We start from the raw sequence: 13,006 nt of genomic DNA, 5'->3' as shown, positions 1-13,006 counted from the left end.
ATCGGTTATATGCTTCATTAAATGCGCATGCTGTACGATTTTAATTCAAAGAAAACAGTGAGAACACACACACAAGGTGACTTTTTGTGCGATATTTCGCAGTCACTTAAATATTCTCTTGACTCCAAATATTATTTCTTTTTTATCACTCGTCCCCACTTTATGTTCGCAAATGGACTGACAACATTTAGATCAAAAATTCAGGGGATTCAGTCTAAGGTAGGTAACACCCGGGCCCAGCCTGACTGAAATGCACCAGCGTCTATCTGATGTAATGCACTCAAAAAGTGTGACAATCAGCGTCCACTCCTTGCAAAAAGAATCAGCATCCGTTCACATCTTTCCGCCTTCTTTTCGCACGCTAAATGATAAGAGTAAATTTTACAAAAAGAAACGATAAAAGAAAATTAATGGTCGGTGATTCGACGCGCTTTGCTCTTCAGCTCGCACCAGCAAAACAATGATCACCATAATCATATCCGTCCATCTGTAACAGATCTCGAGCTCAAACGGTCATGATCAGGATCAACTTCAAGTCCGCTGTTCAGCCCAAACAGCAAACGAACCCAACACTCAGTAAGCTGGGGAGTCAATAAACACGGCTTCGGATTCCACCCCCTCGACCCAGTCAAGCGTCAACCTAAAGTCGTCACGGTGCCAGTTGTTCCGAAACCACGTAAAACCCCTTTTTTTTCTTCTTTTTTGGTAGAAAAAAAAAAACCCCTTTGGATGACTTGTGTCATTCCCTCCCTCTTTCCTTCGTCTCTACTTTATCCCTTCTTCCCTTTCTTTCCATTTTTTTTTTTTGGGGTAAAAATTCCCTTCGCCTTTGCACTATATGAAGAGATGGAACGGCTTGTGGTGGTCCAAAAAAAAAAAGGGAAAAAACGCAGCGCTTGTGGAAGAATAGAAGAATAGAGCTGGTTAGAAGCTGTGACCCCAAATGGAGAGCTCCCATGGCTTGACGAGACCGGACCGAAAGACCGTGGAGAAGAATAGAAGAATCCAGATGAAGGCTCTCTGCTCCAAGCTCGAATCCCTCCTCCCCAGCTCACCAAACTCGAGGGTACGTTATCCCTTTTACGGAAAGCATTCACTGATCAATGTTGAAGTATGGAGAAGGTGAACAAATGGTTCTCTTTTTCTTCTTTAATGAGCCTTAATTTGCTTGTGTTGGTAGGAGGGAGTGACGCTGCCACTGCCGGATCGACTAGATGAGGCGGTGAATTATATCAAAGGGCTGCAAGGGAGGCTGGAGAGGATGAAGGAGAGGAAGAGGCAGTTGATGGGATCCGAGAGGAGGAGCCGAGGAATGGGAAGCGAGGTGGGAGGGGGGATGAGGGTGCCCCAGATAGAGGTCCAGGACCTGGGTCCTGCGTTACGAGTTGTTCTAATAAGTAGCCCGGTGGATCGGCTTTTGTTCTACGAGGCGATTCGAGTTCTGGAGGAGGAAGGAGGGGCGGTTCTCAATGCCAACTTCTCGGTGGTCGGCGACAACGCTTTCCATATCATACACTCTATGGTGACCATATTGAACATGAGCTGTGTTTAGTCGTAGTCACTGGTTGCTAGCTAGTGTTGCTTATTAGTTTATTGAAAACACCTCTTTCTTCTTTTAACATGCAAGTGTTAATGGTGTAGGTCGCGGATCCTAGAGGTGGTTCGGAGGCTACCAAGGTGTTGGAGAGACTAAAGATGGCATGTAGTCAATGATGATGTTGTTAGACTAGTGTTTGTGTGTGTGTGAAAGGGGCTGTTCAGATTTATTAGATTTGTATTTGTTTTCTGACTATCGTATTCATACTAGATTTTGTATGGGTGCTTCACTTTATAAACAATGAGATTGATCAAATTTTTAGAAAGTGCCAAAAATGAATAATGGAGAGTAAACTATCTGTCACTTTCTGTAACAGGGCTATCACTTTTTTCAACACGCGGAGGAATGGAGTTAGGAGTGCTTTAATAGCTGTACAGTGACCGGTTCAATAATATTTGTACGAAACAAGATGACAAATAGCAACTCAGACCTCATTCAAAAAAATTAAAAATATTATTTCATTTTTTTAATTTTATATAAATATTTAAATTTTTTGAAGTAGATAATCGATATAAGATAAAATATACATCATATGGATCATGGAGGATCCCTGCAACCCCAACGAAAAAAACAAAAGTAAAAATATTATATACATCCTTGGCCTATCCACTCTCATGATTCACATCTTTCTTGATTTCCTTGCAATTATAGATCTACATCTTGGTGATTTTTATTTACAAGATCTTGGAAGTGTAGATGGCCTATTTTTTGCCCCTTGTGTACCATCTGGGAGTGTCATCTAAGGACATATTCCTAAACCCAAGTCTAATGTATTCCGAAAGTCTGAATCATTATCCAAAACGTGCAATCCATTCATCATCTTTATTATGCTTGCCTTGCATATTTGGAGCCAGGTTTTGAACAAAAAAATTTGATCTTTCCACCATTTTAGTCCCAATGTCAGATCTTTGGCATCTGGATGCTCCAATACCACTGTTTTAGAATCAGTATAAAAGATCAAATTTTGGCATGCCTATATACAGCCCTCCGGGATCAAAACAAAAATCATATGAGGAGGGCACCATAGAATATCATATGGGACTAGTTTCCTTATTTTGTCACGTTTCTCTTAATATCTATTTTAAAGAAAAAACTTAAAAGTTAAAAGACTCTTAATAAAGGAGTCATTGTCTCATAATTAAAAATAAAAAAGCACAGTATTCTCTTTATTCCTCATTTTCATAATATCTTTTATCGATATATATCACATAGTCAATTAATACACATCAAGCAATTAATCATCAAGCAAGTCAATACATATCTTCAAAAAAAATTGATACACAATTTTGGAATATGAAGCTAATCAATACATGGTATGCAATCAAATGATACATATTTAGTAAATTAGTCATCAGCAATTCAATAGATATTTTTAAGTAAATTGATATATAATTTTTTTCAGAATATTATATTCCTAGTATATACTACATGATATAGTGATACATGCTTATTGACTTTTTGATATAAATTATAAATTTCTTTGATATATCTAACAATGATCCAATATACATATATAGGTAAATTGGTATACAGTTTTCAAAATATAGAAAGTTCATCAATACATATTATACAGTTAGATAATACATACTTAGTAGATTAGTTATTTAGCAATATAATCCAATGCATATCTCTAAGTAAATTGATATATATTTTTCAGAACATTATGTTCATCAGTATATACTATATAGAAAGATGATATATACTTATCAGCTTTTTGATGTATGTTACAAGTTTCTTCCATGCAGACTTCATAATGATCTAATATACACCTGCAGGTAAATTGATATGTAGTTTCTAGAATATATTGTTATTTGAAGATATGTATTGGATCACTATTAAGTGTGTCTAAAAAAAACTTATATTATATATTGAAAATTGATGAGGTGTATCAGCAAGCCATATAGTGCATACTAATGAACATAATATTCTGAAAACTATATATTAATTTACTAGAAGATATGTATTAGATTGCTACATAACTAATTTACTAAGTGTGTATCACTTGTCTGTATAATGTATATTAGTAACTCTATATTTAAAAATTATATATAATTTATTTGGAAGTTATATTATCTTTTAATGATTCATTTATTTAGTATATATTATATAGCCATATAATATGTATCAATAAAAAGTATATGCTGAAAATGAGGATTAATAACTTTGTTAGTATAAATTTTTTGACTTTTAGATTTATTTTTTAAAATTATTATTAAAAAAATATGGTAAAAACTATAAACCCATCGTATATGATATTCTATGGTGCTCACCCCATATGATTTTTGTTCCTTTGATCGCATGGAGGAAATATTTTTGTTGATCATACAATTCTGGTGGAGAAGAACGACCTTGCACCGGATCCAAACTACTTTGTAAATGGCAACCATCCATCTCGGGTGGAGAGCAGCATTCCATGCTCTTCAATCAATGTCTTTTGAAATAGGTTTAAAACTCCAGCATCATTTATTAATTAGCTATATATAAGCCCATCTTGCTTGGCTCTTTTATAAAGATTTTCTAGTCGTATAATCTGAACTCGATGCAAAGCAAGAAATTGGATCTCCAATCAATAAAGTCCGTTTCAATCCTCGAGCCCTTGTAATTTGTCGTTTGTCACACAAGTCAATGGTAGTAAGGTGAGACTTGCTCTTGGAAATTCAAAACTTAGCTCTGGTCCTTCTAGCTGTTCTATTACAGTTCTCTTGGATAGTTTCTCAAAAACGAATATAGTTCTCTTGGACAGATATACCCAGAATCCGACTATTTTGGTTAGCCCTTAATTTACTTGTAATTGGAACAATCCAACCCCTAGTAGGTAATCAAACCAACCTCATGTAAAATCTCATCTTACATTTTCCCAGCCCTATATATCTTAACACCTGAGAGCTCAGATAAGCCATGTATAGCCAGTTTCATGTTTTGATAAAACAGGAATTTATTTTATTATTATTTTTTTAAAATCTTATAGGGCCATCCTTATGGGACCGGTGTACTGTTTAATTTTCTGGCTGAGTTTAATTTGATCATGGTGATCAGTTTGTTGGCTCTGATGTAAAAGTCTGATGCAATGAGCATAAAACAATATGCTTACATCATCATTAGTGGGGAATTTGATTCTTAGTTGGGAAACAGGAATCAGATGCTAACGAAATAATTTGGGGAAACAATCAGAAATTGGAGACATACCTTCTTATTCTTGCCTGACGGAGTTTTTATTCTAATATTATTTAAAATGACTATCAGTTCGTCCGTGTTGTATTGAAAATTGTTGGATGTTCCATCCTTTCCTACACATGGACCTGCCACTAATAGAGCACTTGCGTCCACTAAGACCAGCTCCATGTTGAGTTCCGTACATAAAGTATGATTCTTTTGAGATTTTATCCTAAAGAAAAATAAAAACCTGAAGGATCTTTTAGATTTCTTGCACATATTTTAATTAATTATATTAATTAAAATAAATTTTTATATATTTTAAGTAATCGTATTAATTGAATAGAGTTGGTAGAAAAGAAATAAATCTAACCTATTCATCGTATACAGCAGAAATAAGGATTAACTACCTATCTTTTCATGTGAAAAAGAAAACCTAACAATAATATCCCAATATACAGAAGAAAAGAATCAACAAGTATTAAAAGAAAAATCGATTTTTCTTTATACCTATGCGCGGGTTGATGATCTCCATAACTGATGACCGTGAAAAAATTCTTCTCCTTATAGCCATGTAAGTGCCTGCCTTCTATGAGTATTCACATAAAATTAAAGATAGATCAGCGATCTTTTGGTTCTCCGGGTGCTAGCTCCCTTGTGGAATTGTTGCTTGATGGATGATTGTTCTCAACACCTTGAGAACAAGAGCAAAACAGGATCCTCTTCAAAAATCTTCTTGCTGAAGTTTGATTTCAGCACAACCAAGAAGGAGAAAGAGAGGCTTTAGGACATGGAGGAGAGGGAAGAGAGAGAGAGGCGGCAACCTTAAGGCTTGGGAGAGAGAACTTGGGGTGTGGGAACACTCTTTTTCTACCCTTGGAGATTGACCACTAATTTATAGGTTCAAAACCCTGGGTGGCACCCAAAGCTTTCATGAAAATTAATCTCTTTGAAAGAGTTCCTAACGGCTAGGACTCTTGGAGATAGAGTCCCAGTGCTACGGCTCCCTCTAAATCAGCCAAAAACTTTCCATTTTGGCTTGGGCGGCTTGGGTTTAAAAAAACCCTAGAGATGGCATCCCAAAGTTTCTCCATTTGCTTTCTCATGTGGTGCCTAGGGTTTCATTCAAGAAACTCTAGGGCATGGGCCCTGTTGATTGATCCAAGATCAAATCAAAATTGATTATGTAGATTAGACTTAGATGTCAAACATCTGATGCATTCAAACCCATTTAGGTGCATGTGATCTAAAGCCCAAATCTGGATCCAAACTCAATTGGACCAAATCTCTATTTAATTTAACTTGAATTCAGTCATAATTAATTTGATCCAATCAAATTAAGACATGCAATATTTGCATATTGGTCGTCCTTAAACTTTGCTAATTTTTAGCAATTAAGTCTTACTATTTGTAACAATTATAAGTTAATCCAATTATCAATCTTATTGAAAATTTGGATTTCAACTATCTGATCAGTCTCAAACTCTTTATGTGTGTGACCTCATAGGTTTTATTCTGCCTGATAGTGAGTCATGTTGTGATCTCCATTACAACATCCTTGAAACTTCTTTCAATAGATTGGAACGTTTTCAATTCTTTCCAATAAAAAATCATTTGATCATATATCTGATTCTCTGTAAGCTCCATAATCTATCAGTGACACCTAGCAGTATATGATAGTAGGCCAACAGAATGAAATGCAATGAATATTTAGGTACGGTTACCGTGTGATACAATTCTTCTATCTTGGGTCCTAATAAGATGGAGGTTATAGATCACTCATCAAACCACAATATCTGTCATATGTAAGATTTATTTGACTTGAGTTCATGCTGTGAAATACGTGAAAACTCTTTTCTACTATTCACACTGTCTTGGTCAAGGTCTTCTGAACTCAGTCTTATAAATTACATAAGATCATCTTCCTTATCTATCAATGATGATAGATTTTATCTTGGTGCACACCTTATTTCTACAATAAATCTACTACGACCAACATGCAGCATAAAGATTCATATGGCTAAGGACCAAACGTATGTGCAGTCAAACAATAACAGTCTCATTGTAAATGGTCGAGGCACCTCAGGTCTAAGAGCTAGTCACACTACTGTGGCATTGAATAAGACACCGATGAGTGGGGAGCTATCCAAGTAACTTTTCGTAATGATTATGTTCGGTACTTTTGTTCTCCAACAAACACCTGCACTCTCGCTCCAGTGTCTCCGTATTGTAGACTCGAGACTTGTCCATCCTAATAGGAAAGTGATCCGTGCACTGATCGGATCAATTATTATCTCCATAATTATTCATTGATCGAGAGCATTCAGAAATTAATCATCAATGACATATGCCTCAAATTCTCGACTTTTGAAAGTATGTGTCATTATCTTATTAATTCTTTGAATAATTCATGGACATAAAATACAATATGCATAAAAAAATAATTCAATTTTTATCAATCTCAATAATTTAATTATAAAATTATGCGTCTAGAAAATTTACAAATATCGATTTAATTGGCTTCTAGGACATATATCTAACAAAACTATCATCCTGCTATCGTTTATCTTGTTGTCGTAGGTCTTAGACCAAATATTTTTGGATTCGCATATTTGAGTAGAGTTAATAGCTCCAAGTATCAGCTGCCTGTATCACCAGTTCATGTCAGATTGATTAAATTTTTGTTTGAATTTGCTGTCATCCGAGATGTCTATATCATCTAATTCATCATTTTGATTAACTTAAAACTCGACTGTGCTCATTTTGACTGAAATGTAAGATAGCCTATTCTTCCATCTTAACAAGTCTGTTAAAAATTGAAGATTCTGTCTTTAATCTGACTTATAGATTTTTAATGAAATATATATTTGTATTTGTGGTTTTTTTTTCTATGTTTCTCCATTTCTTTTTCCGAATTATCTTCGTTAATTACTAATATCAATTAGCTCACCGAATAGATGATAAAATGTGGGAAGTAGGAAGTTTGTGTGCAGCGTATTTGATCATGTGATATGCATGGTAGATGATTTGATCCGGAAACCTAACAGCAATCACTATGCCCGAGTCAGAAGCCCTGCCCCTATCAAGTGTTGGGTCGGAGTCTTAGACAGGACTCAACTGCAGCCTTAATTGACTTCATCTGCATGTAATTTAACATCAAGAGTTGATGGCTCCACATTATTGTCCCACATTATTGCCTTTGACAAATTGATTGTTGGTATTCGGAAAGTGAACTCTTTCCAACCCTTTCAAGTGTTAAGCAGTTTAACGCACCCATCAAAACCATTATTGACCGATATTATCATAGCACCTGTTATTTATCCCAAAAACACCTAAAAAAGATTTTAATATTCAAATAGTCATTGAAATAATGGCTGTTACAATAGTATTATCTTTTTTGTTTTTATTGTATAAAATAATATATATTTTGGACCATACAATCATTTTTGGAGGGAATTTTGAGAAAAATTAAAATTTTAAAATATTGTTTAGCCATGCAAGTAAAAATAATAGTTGTTATTTGCATTATATGTGAGAAATAAAAGGAACTACCACAATTATATTTTTCTTTGTTGTTTACCTCCACAATATAATGGAAGGTAGCTTACCTCCACATTATAATGGAAGGTAGCTGAAACTGTAATAATAACCATCACCATTATTTAAAACCATGCTTTCAATGGGAAGTCCAACCATGATGGGTTGAGAAGTTGGTTACGAAACTGTAATAATAACCATCACCATTATTTGAAACCATGCTTTCCAAGGGGAAGTCCATCCATTATAGGCTGAGAGATTGGTTACTCTCTCCTGCTCGAATCCCTTGCTATGTATCACTAAGATTATCAGACTGGAACGCAATGCTACCAGCGGAAGTCTTCGTCGGAAACAAGGAGTTGCCTTCCTTTGCATGAATCCATCATTGAACCACCCCACCATACAGGTCTCAGAGCATTCGAAACCCCATCATTTATCCATCTGCATAGATCTCAAAGTGATCGGTGAAGAATTCAACAGTAGATTCGTATGAAGAAAGATGAATCCTTCTTTCGTGCCAAAGATACAAGTCCTAACCCTCTCAGCTGAAAATTTTAAACAACATGGTTCCCACCCATAGGCCACTGCTTCCAAGTCCCTGTTACTTTTACTCGATTGTCCAGCTCCGTAAAATTGTGCATTAAGATCCCAAAAGCCCACAAAGCATTTTTAGCTCGAGACACCTCAACCCACCTATCATTAGGTCCTAAAACTTAGCTCCCATCCATTATCCTAAATGAAGAAGGAGAAATGGGCCTTCTTCTTCTTCCACGCATTTTCATTGTAAACAAATGAGAAATGGGCCCACTCTCTCCATCCAGCTCATCATCCATATTCCCCACTCCCACATAGAAATGCCAATTAGAGAAGCGACCGATAAAGACAGGTGAAAATATACAATCATAAATTCTGTGAACAGTAGCTGGCTTCCATTTCTTCACTGCCATTTAATATGAGTTAACGAAGGGACTGACAGAGATAGGTGAAAATACAAAGATAAATTCTGTGAGCAGTAGCTAGCTTCCATTTCTTCACTCTCATTTAATATTAGTTAGATTCTCGGTCCCTACTCCATAGCCAACACCAAGGGGATGGACAAAGTAAAAGAGGAACACCAAAGCTAATAATGCAGAGTTAAAGAAAACAGAGCAAAAGAAAGAAAACCACCATCAGGGCATCATTCAACTCATGCTGGTGGATTTGCATCACAAGCATAATAATACACGAAGGAGAGGTCAAATTGTACAGTTGAAGCGGAGAACTCTGCTATGAAGCAAGCAAGCAAATATTGGATAGCCCCATCTCTCTCCAACAAAAACAAAGGAGTAAAGGAGAAATAAAGATACATGTTCCCACAGTTGAAATCTCAAGGACAAGGAGAAGGAGAAGGAGAAGAAGTGGTGATCGGAGAAGCGGAAGAAGAAACGCCGGGAGATGTCACGGGGAACAGCGGCAGGAGCCGTGGAGGCTCGGCATCCCTCGGCGTGGTCCTCGGCGATGGGTGCAGATAGAAACCTTTCTCGGCGATCGCCCGGTCCTCGGCCAGCTTGGCGGCCTCCGAGCCCGGGTGTGGCGAGCGGTTGAAGGGATCGGGTATGAGTGGCGTCACCGGACTGAGCACCAGGGAGGGCAAATCCAGCATGCTCGGCGACAGGATCTCCGGCTGCTTCCGAGGAGAGAAGGCGGTGGCCCCGACAGGCGAATTCGGATTGCAATTGGAGCCGAAGAAGGTGGGGATGAGAGGACTGGGGATCTTGAGGTTCTTCAGGCTGTTCCGGCGCTCATAGAGCTTGAAAGCTGGCTTCTTGGGGCCAGGAGGCTTGGCAGGGGGCGCGATCGGGCCCTTGGAGGGGGCGGCGGAGGCGGCGGCGGCTGCGGCGGTCTCGGCGGAGCCGGTGAGCATCTGGACGACTTGCTTGAAGGAGGAGGTGTCGGCCTGGACGAAGGTGGTCGGGTATGGATTAACTTCAGGGGCTTTCGGAACGGATTTTGGTGTCAGAGGTGGTGGAGCTGGTGGTGACGAGGATGTGGTTGCTCCATTGGTACTACTGTAATTGCTGTTGCTATTGCTATTGTTGGCAGCGTTAAGGGAGGAGTGTTGGAGTGGGTTGGTCTCCTTGTCCTGGGTTTTTGTGTGGTTTTCCATTGATTTTTGGTAAAAACCTGCCTTTTAAGCAGATGGAGGAGCAGTGAAGGAATGGGAGACTGGAGAGGGGGTGGTGGAAGAGAGGGAGGAATGAAAGGGAGACAAGTCTTAAATCTCTCTCCTTTTGTGGCTGGGTGGGCGAAAAAAGAAAAGCAGGAAATGGAGGAAAAGAAGAGAGGGAGATGGGGAGAAAGTGAGGGTAGAAAATGTGCGAGTTAAGGGGGAAAAAAAAAAGTAGCAGCTCTGAGTTGGTCTGTCTCTTGAAATAGAGGTGTGGTTTTGGGATCTGTCCGTTTGTTTTGTTTTGTTTTGTTGATTGGGTGCTCTGAAGAAAAACGGGGTGTAGAGTTCAGTAGGAATAGTACGTGGCTCCATAAAGAAATGAGGCATGAATGGCCTACCTCCTCTTTTGGGTCCCAAATCCAAAATTTGAAATGGATGTGCCATTGACTTCAGCACAGCCCACTCATAGTCACATGCAATGCAACCTCGTCCCACTTCCAGGTTTCTCCAGTGTACACCCACCATAAGTTCCCCACATTATCGTCCTCGAGGTGGTGGGTACGGTAAAATGGAGTGATTGGATTGACTAAGAACCATCCATCAAATCCACAGGAGTATAGGATAGAAGAAGCTAGATTTAACCGAAAATTTCTGTAAATCTATGAATTGAATCAGATCAAACAGACAATAGAATTATAGGCTGAATTAAAAATTTATATCTATAAATATTAAAAGATGATTCTGAAGTGGGTCGATCGAATCTTATAGGAAGAAAAAAGAAATCTGCTGGTATGGTGCGTGTCAGTGTGATTTATTTGGCGGTTGGTGAGTTTAGTGAGACTGTGAAAGTGAATGGATGATTAAAGGTCCTCCATGAGACATCAAGGACTTATAAATGCGCTAAAGAAAATACTTCAAATATTCAGTTGGACATGAGCCAAAGCGAGAGAGAATCCAATTCCCATTTAATGGCCTCGTAGATCTCCCTCCTGGGGAGGGGACCACTCATCCTCAAGCTTACAAATTGATGCCAAAAGATACTTTCCAGCAATTACGTGCAATATTATAGGAAATCCTTTGAATTTAACCTATCTATCTGTCTATCAAAGGCGTCCATGTGGCCCAAATGCAATGAACATTTGCGTTCCATGACATAAATATATGGAAACGAAGGCATCCAAGTACCATCGAAGGACAGCGAGCAAACTCTTCTCTTTTTGAAAATTTTTTTTTTTTCTTTTATCTGCGATAAAAGTCCTCACGCCATGATCATGTGATGGAAAGTGGCCCACGGTTCCGATATAATATTGACCAGTGGTGGGACCCACTACAGGCAGGAAAATGACAGGACCGTGTCCCGTACATGAAAGCATCCATAATCTATTGAGACGGGGTGCGGTAATGGGCGACATCCGGTCGGGGTGCGGTTCTAAGGTGGTCGCTCCGTGGAGGAGGGAAAAAAGGCGGTTTTAGTGGGGGGAGAGCAGCGCAATAAGTGGGGAGGGAGGGCCACCACGCGGGGGCGTGGGGACCGAGGAACGGGAGCAGCCGTGGTGGCGTTGCACCCTCGAGGCGTCAAACCACGGAGAGAAGACGGTGCCCCACGAGGATCCGGCTGCTCATTATTGTTCCTAAAACTCCGGCCTCGGTAATTATTCTTCTTGATTAGAGCATCTCGTAGGGTTAGTTATCTCTAGATGAGCATAGATTGGAGACCTCTAGGTGCGAAGCTACGCCTACCGAAGTAATTTGAGGCCCACCCTGGCTGTCCTGGAATTTTTTAATACTTAAAAAGTATTATGTTAAAATATGTAGACATGTATCATCCGACGGTCAGGACCGTTGTCTCTGCCGACGAGATGGAAGGTTATGCCCAGCACATCGTGCCGGCACCTAATTAATCTGAACTTTTCGATTTGTGATTGAATTCGCTTTCCCTTTTTTCCTTAATTTTTTTTACTATAAAAAAATGTTATGCTTGAAACACTTGTCAAACTAGTACCTGTGGTTCAAGGAAGATAAAAAGATTGAACATATATATATTATTAGAAGTGACTTAAAGAACTACTTTTTACTGTGTTCTTATTACTTTTTCGAAGTTGAGATGATTTAACACTAATCCTAGATTTATGTATAGAAAGCTCTCTTGATTTAATATTCAGTATTTTTCATTCTCTGTATGGAGAAAAGGATAAAAAAGAGTATGATGAGCTGCAGGTGGTCGATTTTATCAAGCCCGTTAAAGAGAATATTTAAAACTTCATTATCCTGTCCTAATTCCCAGCATTGTTTTTCCTCATCAAAAATTCGAAATTTTCCTTGAGTGCTTAAGTCTCCGTCTGGAGAGTGTATATCAAACGATTCAAAACTGTTCCCTAATTTGGTTTTCTGATGAACCTCCACAAGACTGAATCCTCTTATCCTCTCAACTCTCAACCATGTTTTGAAGAGGACTACCCAGATTTTTTTTCCCCCCATTAAAACTAGTAATGGAAACTCATTTTCGACAAGCAGTGAACACAAACCATGCTCAAATACTCAAAACCAGCATATATACTTGTTGATGTAGC

The 13,006-nt window shown here is 38.4% G+C and overlaps 2 protein-coding genes across 2 annotated transcripts; one reads left to right on the top strand and one right to left on the bottom strand.

Moving 5' to 3' along the window:
* The first annotated feature begins 752 nt into the window (after nt 1-752).
* Nucleotides 753-1,852, top strand: LOC105048079 (transcription factor bHLH162). The gene is made up of 3 exons (XM_010927266.4): nt 753-1,066; nt 1,181-1,522; nt 1,642-1,852. Exons 1-3 carry the CDS (start codon nt 944-946, stop codon nt 1,711-1,713), a joined length of 537 nt encoding a protein of 178 aa, XP_010925568.1. The 5' UTR covers nt 753-943; the 3' UTR covers nt 1,714-1,852.
* A 7,589-nt stretch (nt 1,853-9,441) lies between these two features.
* On the bottom strand, nt 9,442-10,663 carry LOC105048080 (VQ motif-containing protein 4). Its single transcript, XM_010927267.4, has one exon. It carries the CDS (start codon nt 10,431-10,433, stop codon nt 9,654-9,656), a length of 780 nt encoding a protein of 259 aa, XP_010925569.2. The 5' UTR covers nt 10,434-10,663; the 3' UTR covers nt 9,442-9,653.
* Nucleotides 10,664-13,006: the final 2,343 nt, after the last annotated feature.

Source organism: Elaeis guineensis, chromosome 7 (assembly GCF_000442705.2).
Source record: "Elaeis guineensis isolate ETL-2024a chromosome 7, EG11, whole genome shotgun sequence".
Lineage (NCBI taxonomy): Eukaryota > Viridiplantae > Streptophyta > Magnoliopsida > Arecales > Arecaceae > Elaeis > Elaeis guineensis.
This window is presented reverse-complemented; position numbering and strand designations above follow the sequence as displayed.

Excerpts from the sequence above, each read along its gene's own strand:
- LOC105048079 (XM_010927266.4), top strand. The coding sequence starts at position 944 with ATGGAGAGCTCCCATGGCTTGACGAGACCGGACCGAAAGACCGTGGAG. Across the intron at positions 1,067-1,180 it reads CCAGCTCACCAAACTCGAGG|GAGGGAGTGACGCTGCCACT; the intron begins GTACGTTATCCC and ends TTGTGTTGGTAG. Across the intron at positions 1,523-1,641 it reads TCCATATCATACACTCTATG|GTCGCGGATCCTAGAGGTGG; the intron begins GTGACCATATTG and ends TTAATGGTGTAG.
- LOC105048080 (XM_010927267.4), bottom strand. The coding sequence starts at position 10,433 with ATGGAAAACCACACAAAAACCCAGGACAAGGAGACCAACCCACTCCAA.